Source organism: Homalodisca vitripennis, chromosome 6 (genome assembly GCF_021130785.1).
Source record: "Homalodisca vitripennis isolate AUS2020 chromosome 6, UT_GWSS_2.1, whole genome shotgun sequence".
Lineage (NCBI taxonomy): Eukaryota > Metazoa > Arthropoda > Insecta > Hemiptera > Cicadellidae > Homalodisca > Homalodisca vitripennis.
In genome coordinates this window covers 160,441,982-160,464,573 of record NC_060212.1, presented here as the reverse complement: position 1 = coordinate 160,464,573, position 22,592 = coordinate 160,441,982, and the positions used below count along the sequence as shown (strand labels likewise).

Sequence of the window (22,592 nt, the reverse complement as noted above, 5' to 3'; positions counted from 1 at the left end):
TCTTCTAAAATATAAAACTGGACATTTTTTTCAAAAATTATTATATTTTTACTTCCTACCGAAGCCATCAGATAAATGGTTTAGTAAGAAGGTGAAATGTAATAATATTAAAAAAGCTATCCAGTTTTTGTAGTTTGGAACAATTTGCAATGAAGTATTAATAAAAATAAACCTTTAACTCAGTAATAACTTAAATAAAATTACGTGTTCAGGCCTTTCAATGGATATAATTTGTTGATGACTCGCACATATTAATTTTGACAGCATAGCAATATGTAATGTAATTTTTATTTTTATTTGATAACTACGACAATGACAGCCTTAAAAATTGTTTGAATGGCTTAGTGATGAAAAACGCGCTAATATGTGTACGAGCTTTATGCAGCATTAACACCGTTTATGGTAATGTCAGTGACAAACGCTTCATCGGAGTGAAGCTTTTCTAAGCTAAGCATTATTGAAACAAAGCTTAGAACAACAATGACGCAAGCGAGTTTTGGGTTTTCGATGCTGCCGTTCATTTAACAAGGACTTGCCGTGAATCTTAATTACTCAGGCTGTATTGAGAAATTTAAAGTATATATTCCCGAAGAAAGGAAAATGTCATTGTAAATTTAAAAAAATGTTTTATACACTTTAAATAAATAATTTATTTAACTTTCATATCTTATCTTAAATTTATTTGCCTTAATTAAAAATGTTAGCTTACTATCAAAGATCGATATTTATCGATTTTGTTACGACACAATTAACTATAGCCTATTAAAATGGTGATATGGTTTTTTAGAATTATAAGTTTAAAAAAAGTTTAATAAAGCTTCAAAATTCATAATTTTGAGTACAGTGTTTTAAACATTTTTTTTGTTGGAGGGAGCTTTATACCCCTAAAACCCCAGTATGTTAGGCACCTCCAACATGAATCCTGTGCACACCTATATTGGTGACAGTGGAAAACTTTCGGTTGATATTGATTGCTATTGAAGGTTGTTCCCGTAACAACGTTCTTCTTTCTGCAAGCATACTAAAATCGGTCACATACTATAATGATATTATGTTTATTAAACATTTATGAACTTTTGTATACAGGGTGATCTGTCATAAAAATAATTAAAATCATTCATATAAACATATCCCTGAAAATTCATAGTTAACGGACTACGGCTATCAAAAGATTTAGCCCGATCTGGGAAAGGACGAAAATAAGCTAAACTGATGTTTGTGTGGCGTAAAGTTAGGTGCTAAGTTTATTGGATTTTATGTCAAAATAACTGAAACATTGAATAAAATACTACCAGACCTGTTAGGCTACCCATATCTGAGATACCAGACAAAATATGCAAACCCGGTCTCCAAAAACATGCTTTGTTTAGATTTGAAGTATATTAACTTCATTAAATGGGTAATACATGGTTAAAGTTTTAATAAAAATTTGTAGAGAATTGAATTTTAAAGAGAATGGTGTAAAATAGCTCAAAAATAAACAAACACAAAGTTTAAAAATCTTCATGTTAAATTAAATTAACACATGCAAAAATAAGACAGAAAATGTAATAGATATTTATTAAATGAAAGTTCTATCATAGAAACAAAACATTTTAATTGCTGAATCAATTATTCCAATTTCCATACCTTTTAAATGGTGTTCAGAATTATTTCCTTGGTAATTTACGCACAATCTTGTGCGCTTAACGAAACCACTTGCAGCTTAACTTAAAGCATCTTTGTTGTTCTAAAGTACTTCACAAGCGTTTAAAATTCGGTTCAATAATTTTTATTTGGAATTAACTGGTTCTGCATGAACAAGTTTATTTAAATGACCCAAAAGTAATACGAGGGATCTAAATCAGAGGATAAAGGAGGCTATTTAATAAGTCCACCTCGACCTACCTGGAATACTTATCTGCGAATGTCCTCTAATATTTTGTAAATAATGTGCCGGTTCGCCATCGTGTTGAGATTGTCATTTGATGTTTTCGTTCAAGTGGTATATTTTCAAGTAGAACTGACGGTTGATTCTCTAAGTCTTTGTATACAAGACCAGTAACGGGGTAACTATATTCTTACATTCTCTCATTGCCCATTGAGTTGTTTTGTATCAATACTTATAGCCTGTAACGGGGTAACTGTATTCTTACATTCTCTAATTGCCCATTGAGTTGTTTTGTATCAATACTTATAGCCTGTAACGGGTAACTGTATTCTTACATTCTCTCATTGCCCATTGAGTTGTTTTGTATCAATACTTATAGCCTGTAACGGGTAACTGTATTCTTACATTCTCTAATTGCCCATTGAGTTGTTTTGTATCAATACTTATAGCCTGTAACGGGGTAACTGTATTCTTACATTCTCTAATTGCCCATTGAGTTGTTTTGTATCAATAGTTATAAGCAATTAATTAAACTTCCGCACGATATTTAGACAGTGAACTGCCATACAGTCTAAAAAGTTTGTATTACACTTCATATATACATGTAAGGTGTGTAATAGAAAATATAAAGCTGTACATGTGTAATAAGAAAGAATGTTGGAGAGCTAAAACAGTGAGTACTCTCATGTTACATACAAGGTGGAAGTCCTCACCGAATATGTAAGCATAATCGGCTTCTTGGAATATTGTTATTAAATTACATTATTATTTGGCGAACAGTTCTACTATTGTTTCCGCCCACACAGGAAACATTGTGCAAAAATAACATATGTGCCTGCTCTCTAGTTACGTTTCCTGTGAGATTGCTAACTATGAAGAGCGAGGATTGCACAGAAAATGTACAGCAATTTTCAGAAGATAAACTTACAAATATGATGACTCGCTAATTTATTACAGTAGTCAATACACAGTAACATGTGGCACATAACAAATTAATACAAGTTTCTGTTTTGACCCCATACCAAAAAGTAGGTATTCAGCTCAGATGATGGTCACTCAGACATGTCATGGGATTTGGCTGAGCGTTAATGAACATTTTAATATCGATCTTGTAGATAACTTTGATATAAATGATAAAGTAATAGAATAACTTAATTTGTAAACAGACTGAATACAGTTATATGACGTTTTAACACATAACATATTAAAACATTTAGCCTAATGAAATGAGCTATATACTTGAAAATTTGCATGCAACTTCAGCGACGTCTGTTTCGCGGTGTAGCGTACTCTTGCCTTATATAATTTTGAAAATTAAATCTGTTTAATATAAGTTATCATTTTAGTATAACAAACGCAAAAGATTACGTTAATTAAATAACTAGAAAGAATCTGTGTTTTTTTGGGCTTATTATTGGCAAACTATGGCCATGAAATATAACACGTAGAAATATAAATCCAACACGGATTGTCACCACAAAATATCATCAGCAGAGTCCGGGTTAAACAAGTAAGCGGCGCTGAGCTCTGGTAATTACTGTTGACAGGTAATCAAGCTTTGTTAGTTTGGAAATGTCCTATGGTATCATTAGATAGTAGCCTCATGAGATACTGACCGTGTTCAAGTTGATTTGTAAATATGTTTTTCGTATTGTCACTTCAAATATCATCAGCAGAGTCTGGGTGGTCGGGTAAACAAGTAAGCGGCGCTGGGCTCTGGTAATTACTGTTGAAAGGTAATCAAGCTTTGTTAGTTTGGAAATGTCCTCTGGTATCATTAGATAGTAGCCTCATGAGATACTGACCGTGTTCAAGTTGATTTGTAAATATGTTTTTCGTATTGTCACTTCAAATATCATCAGCAGAGTCTGGGTGGTCCGGGTAAACAAGTAAGCGGCGCTGGGCTCTGGTAATTACTGTTGACAGGTAATCAAGCTTTGTTAGTTTGGAAATGTTCTCTGGTATCATTAGATAGTAGCCTCATGAGATACTGACCGTGTTCAAGTTGATTTGTAAATATGTTTTTCGTATTGTCACTTCAAATATCATCAGCAGAGTCTGGGTAAACAAGTAAGCGGGGCTGAGCTCTGGTAATTACTGTTGACAGGTAATCAAGCTTTGTTATTATTATTATTTATTATTAACGGCAAGCAGCCAATTTACATACAATATGCAATAAGATGACAGTACAGTGTATATAGTACAGTAAAAAGTACAACTAGTATAAAATAATACAGAGCTAGCAATGGCAGAACACAACACAATATGACAATGATCGATTCCAAGTCCCAATAACTGTCCATCACAACAAGAAAGTTTAGTTATACACTAATATCATATAAAAATCAACAATATATTATGAAATAGACCAACGTACAATAGAATTAACAACAATGTATAAAATAGAATAGTACTAGCTGTTTCCCGCGGCTTCGCACGCGTCTCTTAAGCTTTGCCCGTATATTTCTTTGCCTTCAAATAGTGTTTGGATATTTTAATATACGTAACTACTGTGTTGTAATTGCAGTTTATAATGTGCAGGCGCTTTGATAACTTTTATATCTTGCAGTACAGCCTGGTGGTTAGTTACATCAATGGGCATTGCGTATAAACCTTCTACATAGAAAAATACAAATTTTCATAGTGATCGGTCCAATAGTTTCTGAGTCTATAAAGGACAAACACACAAACATTCATTTTTATATATTATGATTGCAGAAACAGTTTAAACAAAATTTGTCGTTTCTCTTAAGCTTACTCTATGCTTTAAAACTATAAGTGTAAAGAAATTTATATATAAATATATTTTTTGTCGCATTATATATGTTTACAAAGAACAGCTGATTAAAAATTTGAAAAGACTCTTTCACTTAATAACATATGTTTGCTGCAATGCATTTCTTACGGGTATTTCTGTAACCAGTGGGGCGGAATCCTGAATCGGGAAAGGGATAAAAAAGTATCCTATAACCTTCTACAGATCAAGACGAAACAAATTAAAAAAAAAATTAGGCGAATCCGTCCAGCCGTTTGTGAGTGATGCTGTTACACACGAACAGTTTCATTTTTATATATATAGATAACAACGACAAGTACACGTAGATAACAACAACCAAAATAATATAAATACACTAATGATGCAAAAAATCGAAATTAAATGAAATGTACCTTGCAGTAGAGCAGAAACATAATAAAAAATACAAAATAACAAAAGCTAAAAAATGAACAGTCTTAAAGTTACAGGGGATTTTAAGTGTGTTGAGACAAAACATAAGTGGCCCGCTTTCTGATTTGATGTAGGCCATCAGCGAAAAAATCGCACTCTGATGCAACACGATTCCCCAGACGAACAAATCTTGCCAGTGGACTGTTGAAGTCGTAGTTCGTGGAGTGGTACTTGCGGCTGAAAAGCCCACTAGATCTGGTGTTTACAGGGATCCTGATACCAATTTCAGCGAGAAGATCTGGGCACTGCACATGGGCGCCAACTAACTTCCACAACATGAGTACATCTGCTACATCACGGCGCAAAGACAGAGTTGGAATATTAAGTTCTGCAGTTAATGCTTCCACGGGAACATCAGGATAGTTGTAGCCAATCCTCACACCGACCAGACGAATGAAGCGTCGCTGGAGGGCCTCAAGTCTAGTCCTGGCACCAACTGTATAAGGAGACCACACAGGACTGGCATACTCCAAGAGTTGTCTTACCAACGAACAATAGAGAGAACGTAGGGCAGAAGGATTATTGATGCCTCTAGAGAATCGAGATATAAAGCCCAACATCTTGTTAGCCTTACTCCAAATAATATTCAAATGCTCAGTAAATCCCATGTCACTTGGTTAGTTTGGAAATGTCCTCTGGTATCATTTACATGGTGACTTGATGAATTAATGGTATTAATGGTAAAAGGTATTTTTTAATGTGACAATAGAACATAGAAAATGTAGCGAAACGGATAGAACTATCATAGTAATGATACAAGTAAAAAGGCGCATTGAAAATGAAATTAAAACAATTGATTTTCTTACGATATATTTTGTGTCATTCTGCTTATTCCTTGACAGATGACAAAATGACCATAAAAACTAATATTTTTGATGGTATGCTCAAACTTGGAGGACATTTATTTATTATAACTTTGCTAACGAGAAAATAAAAAGCGAACATACCTATGAAAATCACATGACAGGCTAAAAAAGCTTGACATTTGGAACTGACTTGAACGTTAGGCTTTTGTATTAAGTATTTTATTAATTAACTCATATTTATTATTTAACTACTTTTATGGTACCCCTGTTTTATGTTAACCACTTATTATTTAATAGTCTATTGAGAAAATAATAAAGCTTGTTATAACGGATGTTGTTACAATTCAAAGACGTTTTTCATATCAAAATATAAAATGAAGATCATTGATGTACTTTGTTATTGTTACTCCCTAGGTATCTAGAACGATATCCATTGTCTAATCATTACATCCTTATGACTCTGCCATTACAGTTTTAAAGCTGGTAAGTTTGTAGCATGTTCCACCAGAATATAAACTTAGGAAATTTAAACCATACATGAGTAGCTGAATAAAAATATATTGGGTTATTATTATTTGCAGAATGCAAACAATATACAAATACGACTTAAAATATTTATTCTAAAAATGTACAAAGTATTCCTACATCTTCACGCCAAACATCATTGTCCTGTATAAGATTCGTAGTAAATTTAATAGTAAAAATCCATTTTTATACGGGAAAGACACAAGATTATCACCAATAACACTACGTAGACTCACTGAAAACAATTATAAATACAAGACAATACACACACACACTCACATATCTTTTTTAAGCCTTTATTAGAAACTTCCTTGTCCGGTTCGATTCTACAGGCACAGTGTCGTAACTAGGAACAGTGTCCTGTCCTTGTGGTGGGAGGGGGTGCTTCTATCCCCCTATATCATATCCCTCTCCAAAGGTAAGCTACTGTCCAAACACTTCTTCAAAGTGGTAGTGAAGGGAGCTTAACTCTCAAGTAGACAATTTGGAACTAGATCTAACAATTGGTCAAATCTTACGAAAGTGGCAACACAGATTCGTACAATGCCTGCAATGTAATAGTATAATCAAATTATACGTTATAATAATTCGTATACGTAAAGGACTACTATCAGAATTAGGTGTGCTGCAATTTTCAGCACTAGGCATAATTTAATTTCTAATTTTTGATTATAAAATAATTTTTATATGTGATTTTTTGTATTTTGTCGTGTTCATAGCTCCAACCACTTTTGTTATTCTGTATATTGGAGGAAAAATAAATATATTGAAATAATCCATTTATTATTATGACTAATATTATATAATACTTTTTTTACAGAACTCCTACCCCAAACGTATTTTCAAAACTTTAGTCTAAGTAGTACTAACCTGCCCTACAGCACAATACCTGAACTATTAGTAGCATTATCTGTCCTGCACCCATTGACATTTTTTCCCAGACACAATGAAGAGCTTGAAGAGGAAATTTGCTATCGAACTGCCAGGAGCTGTAGGGATTAAGAATGGGATTTCTAAATAATTGGTTTGTTCAATAAAAAAAATCTACCATTTATTTTGAGTTTCGTCAAGCTTGTCATAAATCATATTAATTGTTTCCCAAAGAAAGCTTCACTTAAAATCAAAGTATTTAAGCTAACTGTATTCCCAAAGGATAATACACTCTTATGTAAAGTAATTAATTTAATTCTTATTTGTCAATTTAATTATTAATTAAAATACGAGTAGTTTAACTAACCTTTGGATTTATTTTTTTCGACATCCTTCACTCTCTACAAGTATAACATGAAATAGTTGACGCTTACCAAATAATTTATATTTGGTTGGGAAGCTTTAGGAAAAATCTACTTTTATCTATGTACATCTGTTACTAACGGTTCCCGTATATATTATTTATAAATATATACAACTGGTAACACTTTTGTTGTCAATGAACGCCAAGTAAATGTGACTATAATACTGTTACAACAAGAACACTTTGCTGTATTACTGAAAACGTTTTAACGTTATTGAACACCTGCTCACATTTACGAGTACTTGTCACAAGCACGTAAGTCAGATTATGATAGCAAATGATTATGTAATGTTTACATAAACATAACCTTCTTAACGAAATATCAAATTATCCGAAGTGTTATTATTAATGGTATTGTGGTACTTAATATTAATGTCTGTTTTTCTCCATATAAATGCCTGGGAAATATGGCGTGGTCTTTCATCTAACTGCTTGGAATATAAATTAAAACTTAGTTTGATGATAAGATATGTTGAAATTGGCCTTATAGTGTCAGCTAAAGTTAGTAGTAACTCCTTAATAGAAATTTTGTTAATAGTAGTGATTGGTAGAATTTAGCGTTGTAAACTGCAATCCGGCCAGTTTATATAAAAATAGATGAAATCTCTAAGAATAATTTAATTTTAGTAATACTTATGTAGCAGCTACTTATCATCATCAATTTAAATTTACTATAAAACAATATATCTACGCTTGTATAAGGCTTCCATCGCCTAAACCCAATGTACCTACTCACGACACTAATCTCTTACTCACAGAAAATTATGGCTTTGTATTGAAATAAACCCTTTTCTACTAACTTAAATTTCAAATAGCCCATGCAAAGAGATTATTCATTTGTGTTAAAAAGGCAATTTTTTTGGCTATAAATAGGAATGATCTGTTAATTTGTATTACGTTTAAGTTAATAGTTTGTTGTGCGATCATAATATAGATTGCTGATACTGGAATGATAGTTTATTTTTTATATTCTTACAAAGTATTTCCCCGATTTGCTAACTGTTCAACGAGAACTTTAAATATTTTATGTACATTTCAAAGAAATCTTGCCTAATACAATCTCTCTCATGTCGGAATTCTAAGAGATTTTATTTGGATTTTTCTCCTAGAACCCTAAACTACCATAATCCGAAAATATTATGTATATGATGCAGCCTTGTATACCCTATGTATGTCTGGGCTTGTGCGATATAACGCGAGCTTGTGAAAACTGTCGTAATTTGGAAATAAACAAACAAAAATTGGTGGAAAGGCAGTAATTGCACAATAACTTGGACGAGTTCGTTAGCCAGAAACTAATAAACATAGACTGAAAATCATTCATTTGAAAAATATATTACTTAATTATATACAAATTTTAATTTATTTACTTTTCTATATCTATTGAGATTTCCAAATAGCAGCCGTTCAAAGTTTAGGAAAGGAATGGTATATAAGTTGTTATTCATTTTATAGCAAAACAAAAAAGTAATTTTATAATTACCAGGTCATTTGCAATTACGTTTGTTCTAATGTATTTTTCAATATCTCTTACGATTTCCGGATAGCGATTATACAAAATTGTAAGAGGGGGTATATTTATGAACACAATAAACTACCGTGGTATATTCAGACTAAACATGGTACAGAAACCGTTTTTACACATATGTTTATAATTCTTAAGATTTCAAAATGATGGCCGTTTAATTATATAGAAGTATACAAAGTAAATGAATTACTAAGATAATTTTGAATTGATTGTACCTAAATCAAATCCTAGATTTTAGTAACCGATTTATGTATATTGAAAAATGTTTGAATTTCAAGGTTTTAACACTGTGTAGTTAATATACAGGGTGTCCAAAAAGTCCCGGGTCGGTTAAATATTTTTCAAAATATTTAAAATAGAGCTACAAAACCTTACACAAAGTTACTGGACATAAAAATCTATTTTATCACACATTCAGTGATCCGCTACTTCCTCAGGGGGACGGCCCGCTAGGAGTCAGAAGAAAATCTTAAATGTAAGCATAGGTTGATATGCATATCAAATTAAAGTCTATATTAGTAGAGTACAGAGCCGCAAACCCTACATCAAACGGATAACCGAGTCAAAAATGACAGCCGTTCAAAGATGGCTAGAGTTTGCAACTTAAGTTAATGTAACTAAATACACTGATGAGCTTTTTGACTTTAACTTTACTAACATTAAAAAATGGACATAAGGTGTTTCTTGAGGTGTTTGAGGGTCATTTGAATGACTGATTCAATTGTAAACAGTTTTGGGTTGAAAGTGTTAGGATTGTAATAACAATAAAATACTGAAAGCTATTGCCCTATTAGCTGTGTGTAAATAAAACATATAAAATAATAATACATGCTCAGTTTGACACTTAAAGATGATATAAAATTTACCTTTCTTGGTAGGGTGACTGAACTGGAAGGGATTGGAATTTTAATTTCATAATTTGGTCTCTTGTATAAAACTATATCATTCTTGAACTTGGCGAATTTTACTATATACTATTGCATATTGTAATTACATCAACATTCATAACATTTTTAAGTGCACCCAGAACTGTAATAAAGCGAAGACAATACACTTCTTAAAAAAAACCTTCATCTAGAGACAGGGATTAAATCTTGAACAAAAAGTTTTGAACAATTTTTAAATGCTCATATTTAAAAAAAAACATTCTATTAACTCCTTATGCACTTGAAGATGGTTTTTATCAGGAAATAGTGCCAATGTTTTTAAATCAGTATAAAAAAATAATTAAATAGAGGATAAGAATAAATACAAGGTTTGATCTCATAGGTAGTAATAATATAAGATATATAAAAGAATCAGGATGTAGCTAGACTAAAAATGAGTGAAAAAAGTTGTATTTTTACTATTCATTTACTGTGTTGTTCATTTACTTTTGTAATTGCATTAAGTCAACCGGTATCATAATATAAAATATTAGAACAGAAACATGTGCTTGTGCCTTTAACTTTGGTAAACATCGTCCCACTTCCTTTATTTTACAGTTGAGTAAAATAGAAGAATTTTTATAAAATCATAAGATCCAAGAAAACTTTAATTAATTTCAAAGAAAAACTCTACGGCAAAAGAAGCTGAAGTTGAAGTGACTCGCTAAGTACTTGTATGGGTAGAGCTCTCTTTTCATCTTTGTTAAACTCTAAAATTGTCTGTGGCGTACATTACTTTTGCTTTAAGTCTGAAGATGTATAGTAACCATACTAAGAAATCTTTTAAGAATAATATTAATGGCAGTCATTATTAAACTAATAGCTGTTACGTTTTTAATTAATGTTTGATCTTTCTTATCTAAAAGGGAATATTTGGATAATTTTTAGAGTTTTCAGCTTGCTGTGCAACGATTTCTATACATATTAAATGAAATTTATTGTACTGTTTATAAGACCATTAAGAATGATAAATATTATTGATTTAATACAAGACATAAACAGTTGAAATAATAATCAAGCTTACTTATCTTCAATCAAGTAATTGCAAATACTTTCTTCAGGCCAGACTACTCAAGTAAACTGTCTAACATTTTTATTTCTTTGACAAAGTGCCGGAAAAGTCAACCTTCTTCATTAGTATGTTAGTAGAGATACCCAGAAAACCTTGAGTTTTATGACTTAATGTGTTTTTTCTTAGCGATGCAATAGTAGTCATTTTGACTTGCCTGGCTGGTAATAAGAATGGACATAATGCCATCGTACTATCAGGCTATTGTCGCATGATAATTTAAAACAAAAGAGACCTTCTTAGAAGAGATGCAGGTTTTAACCAAAGAGGGGTCAGGGCCATTTGTGACAATAATTGCAGACAACCACACGGAGAGAGAACCTATACTAACTTAACTCACATATGCCTGAGATCAATGCCATGATGACTAAAGAAAGTTAATACACGATACCAGGGTATCCTATATAGGTAGGGTAATTTGTGTTAAGGTGGTGCAATCAAGTTTAAGTTTCGAAAATCTTTTCCTTTGAATTCATAACCCTTTATGATAAATACTTCTAGTTTCTATACTTTGGGTGGATCCAGAGTATTAATAAACTAGATAAATAAAACGAATTGTAGTATTGGCCATTGCTGTATAAGGATATGGAATAATACGCTTATTCATTCTACAGTTCATGTATACTCATTGGAAATGCTAAAGCAACATACTATCTATATTAACATATTTCCTCCCGTGTCACTTCAATAGACCTTTCAGTAAACTTCTTTGAATGGACCTTTGATGCAAACATAAACTGAGGTTTAGTTTACAAAACTCAGCTTTAAATTTTATGTAGGCTTACTTGTGGAAAGATCTTTTTAAATGTTGCGAAGAACTTTAAACAAAATTATGTTACAGAATGTACAGTAATATCTTTAGTTGTTTAAATAACTCCTCTAAATACAGAAAAAGTTAAAACTAATTTTCATACACCACGTAAACTACAGAAATTTTAAGTAGGAAATCTAAATCATTTTTTAATTAGGCTAGTTTTTTAAATAAAAGTGGCTGGAGTTAAAAATAAAAAGTTTATAGTGTATACTATTTACGTATGAACTATACCTTCATAGAGTGATATTATTTTATTCATAAAAAATTACTTTTAATAAAAAAAATATTAAAAACGTGTCATTCTCTGAAACGAAATATTAAATAAAACTGTTTACAAGAGACCTATAATAAAAAATATATTTTTCAAACCCAAAGTTGATTCAATGAACTTAAGATGATTTCTTGTAGATTGTGTTTCACTTAATTCTGACTATTTTTTAGTGACAATAGAAGCTAAATATAAAGTCTATTATTTAAATTTCAAGTAAAGCATTTATAATATCTGAATTTGGATTTCTTATTAAATGTTTTAAATAAATTTTTCACGTCTTGTTGAAAACGCATTTAAATAATTATAAATGTTAAATTAAAATATAACTACGAATTACCTACCATTGTACTAGATTCCGTTTAGTTCTCCCTTTTTGTGGTACAGTGATAATGTCGTATAGAGAATGTAGATTAGATGCACCGTAATTGCGGTGTATTAAATGCGTAATTTGGATCATTGTTGAATTTTGTCTTAACGAAATTGTTTATAGTGAACAGTAATACAAGAAATCATTGAGCAATTAATCAGATCTACAGAGAGAGAATTCGTGGAGCGTACAATCCATTTCATCAAATGTTTTATGTAGTAAGAGGCGCGCTTTGAGATTGGGAATAATCAATTCTCTCTCGTGTAGGTTTCTAAGCCATTAGAGGTAATAAAATAAGTTCTTAATTTTACGTCTGATTTTAGTTGCTTCATGGCTGAAAAACTTTGTTTACAATGTCTAGGTGCTTAGTATTATTTTTACTCATAAATTCGGAAATAACCCTTCTATTCTATCACAATGCTTAAAACATAAGATATTAGCTGATTTCAAACATTATATCATAGTACGTATTCCATGCGTAAAATTCTTGTTGTAGAAAAGTACAGTTGTAAATATTCAGTTAAAGAATACAAATTGAAATGTTATGTTGTGGCCCAATCTATTGAACAGAGTGAGAAGTGTACCACTAGTACCAGAAAATATACCTAGCAACTCAGAAACGAGTTCCACTCGTTTTTAACTCGTACCTTCCTAGACAGTTAGACCACATGTATGTCTTATCACAAGAAATAAAAAATGAAAGTTGATAGTTTGAATAATAAACGTAGTTATTTATTTTAGACAACTAGCAAATATGGAAAAAAATGCAATTCAGTAGTCATTCTTAAATACGAGTTTTAGTAACTTTTTCCAAGAAAGTAATTTTCTGGACGATACTTTTTCCCAACTGGTGAAAAAAACTCTGACATTAAAACTCTCTTAACAATCTTAAATTACTAAAACCAGAACTTACCAAAACTATTTTAATTCACTACCAAAACTATTGTTGTGTTTAGATACACAAACAGTTAAACTGCCTCAATTAATTTGTCGTCACTAAATGTCACCTAAATTGTAACAAATTGCTGATATTTTACTATTTGGTGAAGTATTGCCCGAACGGGTAACACCTTTTTACGTACTGTATTATAAAGTTAGGAAGAGTCATGTCAAGACTCTCAAACTGTCTATATTCACTAATACAAAACAGGTACAAATAATTACTAATACAGATACTAACTAGTAGGCCTACATGAACACATACTAATACAAATAATTAACTCGAATTGCAGCAGCTGCTGAAGACCAGTACTAAATGAGTTTAATAAAATACTCTGGAGTATTCCAGATAACATTGCACTGCTTAAATAAAATGTGGCTCTAGTACTTACAATAATGACATCCTTTAAATGACGTAATGTCTATATAAGTGGTGGATCCTCCGATCTCTCGAAGAAAAACATGCGTTCTAGGATGATAGCAACCAGCTCAGTCGTAAACTAAGCACAATCCTGGTCTATAAAAAATGTCTATCAAGGCTATTGTGGCTAACATATTTTAAGTCCCACGAAATCAGAAAATTCAGGTAAACTGTAAATGTCTTTGGGCCACCACTTCTCTTACGTGTGTTAAATGCGTATGTTATCACTGAGTACCTGATTCCCATGTTCATTACGAGTACGGACTATTCAAGCCCGTACCTACCATAATTCGCTTCTCACTTCTCAACATATTCGAGAGTTGTTTTATTGACCGTAAATGACGATTTATACAAGATTGAGACCAAACAAACACTACTAACGACGTTGAATGCTAAAGAGAACAACAGTGCGTAATCCACAACCGCTCGCCTTAGGGTGTGAAAAGCCATAGGGTTGAGTGTGATATTTAAATTATAACATATAAACTAAGCTTCTTTTATTACGAACAACCAAAATTCACCAGCAGACTTAGCTGCTGTACAACTATCATACTAACGAATTTCGTTCCCTTCTGGCCGGCTTATAGCCTTCACTCGGACCTGCACTGGACACAGCAACATCATATTTGTCACTTACACCATGGAAACCCCATGGATGTCCAAGAGCGGCTCATTATTAACAGCAAATTTCGAGATGTTGAAAAAGAAGGGCGGATCGGTAGAACTATTCTACTTCGGAGGATGACTGCTGAAATGTGTTTAAGTAGTGTTAAAGACTAAACATGAGGGTCTTTTGCTCCTCTTTGACTGGAGTAGTTTGTAACAGAGTTAGCCCTCCCCCTTTTCCAGGGTGTCATAGTTGAGATATTGAGCACACATGCGGTCTTGTCAGGAGAGGGTCCCTACAAACAACCTTGCCCATCCTGGAAATCCCATTATGGAAGCAAACGAAAGACCGTTTTTGGAATAATTCCACTAAGGGATTTCCTCAGCAATAAACCACTCTACGTCCTACGTGAAAAAAAAATCCCAGACTAATATCCTGTCTACCAGGCTAGAAATCCAGGTATCAGTGTTAAAATATCATTGAGGGCCTAAATAATGCAACATTATGGTCTGGTTTTCAACATCCTCTAAACATCAAAGCAGGCTGTAATCGTAGGCTTATTAAAACGAAATTTTGAAACGCCTTTTCACTGTTCGAAGCTGCTACATTCATGGAAACATTGTCCTCAGGTTTTTAAATTCGAAAATTAAGAAAATTCTATTGTTCATGAATTAGGAAATATTTTGTTTGTTTATTTGTATTGAAATAATTCATTTGGTTATGAATTATTTGACTTATCATAAAAAACTGGAGAGTTAAATCGGTGGTGCTTATATTACGACTGAATAACAATAGTGTTCTGTAACGACGGGGAGGAGGAATGCTGATGAAAGGTTAGGTGATTAGGCAACACGAATAACAATAACAACCAGGTTGTGGTTGGGTAACCTTTCTTCTCTTTCTCTACAGTTAAATTAAAGAAACATACTTTTTGTTCTACATTTCATTTGTAACTTGGAGCTATATCTTTTTTGTTTTTGAAATTAAAAAGATTTAAAGTTGTTACAGGGTTAGAAGGAAAGTTAATATAAACAATGACATTTCGTGTTATGAGTTACCATGACGGCATCGAAACAACACAATTTCGCAACTTTTAACATAATATGAATTCTTAATATATTAAAAACCTGTACGATAGTGTTTTAGTTCCTGGTCAAACAACAGTAACATTTTACTCCGCGTGTGAGACGCTGTCGATGCGATACGAGCAGTAATCGAGAACTTATGACTGCATTATCAAACGTCAGGACGGCCCTCGAGCAATGTAAAGCTCATGGCTGCAGTGGTACCGTTACACCTTATAAAACACCACCTGACCAACATTAATGACAGAACAGAGCATCGTTTTAAATTGAATTAAAGCAATATCAGCGCGTTTGAAGGTTATATAAATCGCAATCCCTGCATTCTGTACTGATCTTCTACTCCATAAAATATTGTTGCGTTTTTAAAGCTACATTAATTTATTTTTTTAAATAAAACTTAAATTAAATTAAAATTTTGGGATCGAAATATTGGGATTTAATTTTAGATTAGATTGTGAAAAGTCAGGGTAAAAACGAACATGTAATCCTTTGGCAACTTAGTACTGGTAGTTTTAAATTGTTAGGAAGGCAGGTTGACTGCCTTGAATTGATTAAAACTTGTCTTGTTGCGACTATTGTTCTCCTTGTTTGATACAGGTGGACCAATGAGAGAACACCGCAGATGTCCTGCAAAGTTGATTGGAAAGGGAAGTATTTAAACGCCCGCTCATAATTTTCGCCCTTCTTTTAGTTATTTTCTTGTATTAAAATATTTTTTATTTCTTGTCAAAGGAACGTTTAAATTTAGTAAACGGTTTGTCAATTCTTTGTGGAAAATAGAGTGATGAAAATTCTGAAACGTTGAACTTATTAATTTGCCAGTTTAAAATAAATCCATTGTTTTTATTTAGAACTGTGATTTTTATTTTAGACAAACAAGATAATATTTAATAGTTAACCAATTTAGAAATAAATTCTACTGAATATTCACTAGGAGCTTACTATTAAAAAAATATTTTATATCGTCTTGGATGTCTCATTGATAATTTAAATATTAATACTCTGGAATATTAATATCAACAATCCAAGTCGTTATAAATATATTCCACATGTACTTATACTGAAGCGCCATCCTAAAATATTACGGAACTTAAAATTTGAAATTAGTTTACTGTATGTAATCGTAGTACATAAAATTAGCCGTCTACTCAGCATACTAATCCGCTCATAACTGGTATAAGGTCTTGTTAAAGGAGGCTTTATCTGAACGGAGATATGGACAACACACCCCTAGCAACACTGAAGGCTGAAATTTGTATGAAGCAGATTAAGATTACATTACATAAGTTTGATATTTTATTCTGCCTCGAAATCACAACATAACACATCAACTGCCACCTACAACCACGTTATTTCCAAGTGATATATTGGTATCCTTGAGGCAATTAATAATAATTGAAAAAAAAAAAACCTTTCGCGCAACGTGTTTCATCTCGTTGCTCGTTTTCAAAGAGAGGAATCCTGATGTAACTAGACACACTTCCCATATAGAGTAAGCTATGTTTAGTTTAAAACTAAATTTTCTGGTCCATGTCCTATCTTACTTCCCATATACATTAGTATGAATATCGTTATAGCCTATTCCCTAACACATGTTAGGTAAGTTATCACAGTTTATTCATAGCAAATGGTTCCATCTCATTGCTCCATGTCATGTTACAAAGGATTTCTAAAAGAGCATTCTCTGGAACCTTGGTGTAGAGTAGGAAACTATCCACAGCAACTCTGAGGTAGATCTTGGTAAGTTTGAAAGTTCTTTTGCGCTTGATCCTGTCCCGCTCCTACAGGATGAATATTTTGTACTGCTTCCGATAGGGAAGTCACTCGGACCGTTACCGCGAACAAGATATATTTCTCAAGCATGTGTGAGTTTTACTCATTGGAAAAAACCGAATACCTGTACCTAATACTGTCTCGTATTTTTAACACTGTCGTACAGAAGCATTATCAGCAAACTAAAATTTTACCAATTGTGTTTAGAAGATCAGTGGACATACACATGCATAAGAAAGTAACATAGATATCATGTTCAAATAAAAAAAAGTACACTGTAATTGAAAACGTAAGAAATTTTTTCGATAAAACCTAATTTTTTGGAAGGTTATTTACAATACTTGAAGACTTATCTGATTAGCCTTCACTGCTTGACCCATAGCAGAGTATTCCTGAAAACTCGAAAGCTATTTGTACGTCGAAGCTCCATTCAATGAAGTTTGCTTCAAGGTCTATTGAAATATTGCAGGAGGAAATACGTATAGATGAATAGTGCGTTTCTTTAAAATTTCCCATGAATATATAAAGGAGCTGTAGAATGAAGAAGCTTATTGATTTCATATCCTATTCCAGCGATTGTAGATACAAAAATGTATTTTATCCTTCTAGTTACAAATTCACTCTATTCATTTAGATGACATTGTCTGAAATATGTACCACCCTAAAATTGTATTATTTGTATAATTAAAAATATTTTTCTTAAAATACAGCTGAAACATCGTATGTACAAATAAAACGTAGAACCAACTAGATTACACTCAGTTCACTACCATATAAAAAAGAACCAGGTGGACAAATAATTTGAAAAGAGACCAAAAATTGTTTACAACGTTTAAATAAACAAAAATTATCTTCCACCATATACTTGATTCGCTTTGTTTGACGTTTGTTTACGTTTTTCCATGACATGGGTACGTCTCCATCCATTCAGTGTAGTTCATATTTTTTCAATGTAGTAAAACAATACAACAAAATAACTATGCGGAGTTTCCGTAAAATACCCTATCAAAAATAACCACTTTTCTGGTTAAATTAACTAAGGAGTCTTATATGAAGTATATTCCTATGTTCCTGATTTTACTGTTCGTTTGTCTGTTTTTTTAAGAAGAAATTATATCTTTATATTAAATAAATTTATGAAGTTCAACGTTTGCTAAACGTTTTGTCTAATAAAGGATTGTTTCAAAAGTTTCAGAAAATATCTTATCTAGACCAAAACGGCCATCATATAAAATATTTAATTTAAACTGTAATAACTCAGAGTTCATGAAACATTTATAAGAATAGTGAAATATATGGTTGTAGCATACCTTTAGAGACTTTGATAAAACCTCATTATGTTATTACCTCTTTTACGTGGCTGAGTTAAATACCCGCTTCCGATATAAGTGTGGTGATATCTGTTAGGCAAATCTTATTTTCCTCATCCATGAAAACAAGCTCTCGCAAGCTGAATCCGTAAGCCGATAACTTCTTCTCAATATGAATCCTAATTATTAATACCTATTAAAAACTAATTGAGCTTTGTCTTTTTGTCTTTGGTGATAAAGAAACTGCATCTGATTAAACCTTCTGGGGAACTAGTTTTTGTTCTATTAATTAATATTTTCGCCTTGTTTTAGGTGGTTTAATAGTCAACGTATGCGTTGTCAATGAGCATATTCAGCATTTTATGATAGAAACACTTTGGGGTTAACATTTTGAGGTTACCAGCTTGCCTGATTATCAGCAGTGAGTCAAGTTAAAGGGAAATATTTTCATAAGAATTTTATTTCAGAACTTTGCCTCGTGTTCAGGACTATAGAACCGTTTATAAAGCTTTGTAATTTTAAAGGTAGTCAGCGATTCGTCCCAGACAAATGTCAATACATTACATCAGTGTTAAACAATAAACGATTGTTGTCAGCACTGAAAGCTAATAATTCTTTATTGGTGTACAGCCTCTTGCACTTCGGTATGTTTATTATTTTTAGATGAAAATTCCTTTATTAAGTTTGCTTCACACCTACAAATATTAACCGAGTACCAAAGGTTTTACCGAGCGCCATCCGATACTGAAAATGCACTAATCGTGTTATTAATTTTTTTAACTAATGATTAATATTAAGCTGATTGCTCCATTTAAGATATGAAATTAATAGCGTATGTCTTGTACTTTTAACCGTTTTGTGCAAAATTTGTTTAAATGCTTTCCATGTATTGCTAAATTTAACTTTAGATTTTGTTTTATTTTAGTTTATATATTATAACCAATGTCCTAATTTCATCCTGTCTGGTTATGATCCACGGAGGCTCAGAGTTATAAATGGATTTATACCATTCTACAAAGACTGTAGCAATTTAATAAAAGCCCTATAAGTATTCTTTGTTTGAAATTTCTTTTTACGATGGAAGGATTAAAAAGGAAACAGGATATGTTTCCGGACATTTGCCATCGTTTCAATCGTAATGTTACTGTTTTTCATTATCACTGACCTACGGAAATGTTTGATAAAACTCCCGTTTCCTTTATATAAATATCATATCACGTAAATTTACAGATACTAAGACGTGACGAAGGAAAGTTTTTTGACAATCCATTTCCATGAAAATATCAGTGTAGTAGGAAAGTCTCTTCAATATCCCCAAACCACTCACAGTGATAGATATTGCATAGTTGCTACAACTTTGGGGGGTACGTAAAGTATTCAGTTTTTGAGTAACATTGTCTTTTATATACGAGTCTTTACCTGTATGAGGTGCGGATTCAAGATGATATGGTCCAATTTCGAGTCCAAAAGTGGTGAGCCAAACAGCTGGAAATGCAGACGTTAAAGCCAAGGCCACTCGTATGGGCAAAAATGGTCTCTCCCCAAGTTAGCATCCAGATCCAGACAGTTCGCAGACTATGTGTAGTATTCTAACATAGTTAAAAAGAAAATGCTCTAGGCCTAGTTCTGCAAAGCTATACAAATCAAGGGTTATCCAAGAACATACAACTTCACAACATAGATGAATATATCTCAAACGACTCTAACCGACTTTTCGGCCAAAATAAATGACCAGGAAGCTGGACAAACGAAGCAAACAAAGTGAACCAGGTACATTAAGAGGCAAGAGGTAAAACACTTAATAATAGCATACAAAAAGTGCCGAAAAAGAGTCGAACACTGCGTAGGACTGGTACAGTATATGTAGCAATACATTCTTTGACTAACGATATTTGTAAATTAACATGAAACTTATTTCTTACACATTCGAAACATGCATAAGCTCATCCTAGGGTGTTATATACAAAGTTTAAGTGTATATAAGCAAACAATAAGCTTTGTTACATAATTGGACACATTTTATTCTTATTATGATAAATATTTACAATTAAATAATCCAAATACACAAATGACAGATACGGCCAAATACAAAATAATTGAATCGGAAAAAGTGAGCGCTCTGTGGTGTAATGGTAGCACATTCACCCGGCAAGTGAGAGATCCGGGTTCGACTCCCGGCGGAGCAAGTACTTTTTGCGATTCAATGTTTATTGAAATTAAATAAGGCTATTGCCATTTATACAATTTAACGTAAATAAAAGTCGTTTGACAGGTGTTTGGTCTTCCGATCATATGTTAGTTTGCTTATTTAAACGCATATGTGACAGATACGGCCAAATACAAAATAATTGAATCGGAAAAAGTGAGCGCTCTGTGGTGTAATGGTAGCACATTCACCCGGCAAGTGAGAGATCCGGGTTCGACTCCCGGCGGAGCAAGTACTTTTTGCGATTCAATGTTTATTGAAATTAAATAAGGCTATTGCCATTTATACAATTTAACGTAAATAAAAGTCGTTTGACAGGTGTTTGGTCTTCCGATCATATGTTAGTTTGCTTATTTAAACGCATATGTGACAGATACGGCCAAATACAAAATAATTGAATCGGAAAAAGTGAGCGCTCTGTGGTGTAATGGTAGCACATTCACCCGGCAAGTGAGAGATCCGGGTTCGACTCCCGGCGGAGCAAGTACTTTTTGCGATTCAATGTTTATTGAAATTAAATAAGGCTATTGCCATTTATACAATTTAACGTAAATAAAAGTCGTTTGACAGGTGTTTGGTCTTCCGATCATATGTTAGTTTGCTTATTTAAACGCATATGTGACAGATACGGCCAAATACAAAATAATTGAATCGGAAAAAGTGAGCGCTCTGTGGTGTAATGGTAGCACATTCACCCGGCAAGTGAGAGATCCGGGTTCGACTCCCGGCGGAGCAAGTACTTTTTGCGATTCAATGTTTATTGAAATTAAATAAGGCTATTGCCATTTATACAATTTAACGTAAATAAAAGTCGTTTGACAGGTGTTTGGTCTTCCGATCATATGTTAGTTTGCTTATTTAAACGCATATGTGACAGATACGGCCAAATACAAAATAATTGAATCGGAAAAAGTGAGCGCTCTGTGGTGTAATGGTAGCACATTCACCCGGCAAGTGAGAGATCCGGGTTCGACTCCCGGCGGAGCAATTACTTTTTGCGATTCAATGTTTATTGAAATTAAATAAGGCTATTGCCATTTATACAATTTAACGTAAATAAAAGTCGTTTGACAGGTGTTTGGTCTTCCGATCATATGTTAGTTTGCTTATTTAAACGCATATGTGACAGATACGGCCAAATACAAAATAATTGAATCGGAAAAAGTGAGCGCTCTGTGGTGTAATGGTAGCACATTCACCCGGCAAGTGAGAGATCCGGGTTCGACTCCCGGCGGAGCAAGTACTTTTTGCGATTTAATGTTTATTGAAATTAAATAAGGCTATTGCCATTTATACAATTTAACGTAAATAAAAGTCGTTTGACAGGTGTTTGGTCTTCCGATCATATGTTAGTTTGCTTATTTAAACGCATATGTGACAGATACGGCCAAATACAAAATAATTGAATCGGAAAAAGTGAGCGCTCTGTGGTGTAATGGTAGCACATTCACCCGGCAAGTGAGAGATCCGGGTTCGACTCCCGGCGGAGCAAGTACTTTTTGCGATTCAATGTTTATTGAAATTATATATATATATATATATATATATATATATA

General features: G+C 32.7%; 1 protein-coding gene across 1 annotated transcript; it reads right to left on the bottom strand.

Moving 5' to 3' along the window:
• Nucleotides 1-5,119: 5,119 nt before the first annotated feature.
• Nucleotides 5,120-5,656, bottom strand: LOC124365619. Its single transcript, XM_046821609.1, has one exon. The coding sequence runs from the start codon at nt 5,654-5,656 to the stop codon at nt 5,120-5,122; it is 537 nt and encodes a 178-aa protein (XP_046677565.1).
• Nucleotides 5,657-22,592: the final 16,936 nt, after the last annotated feature.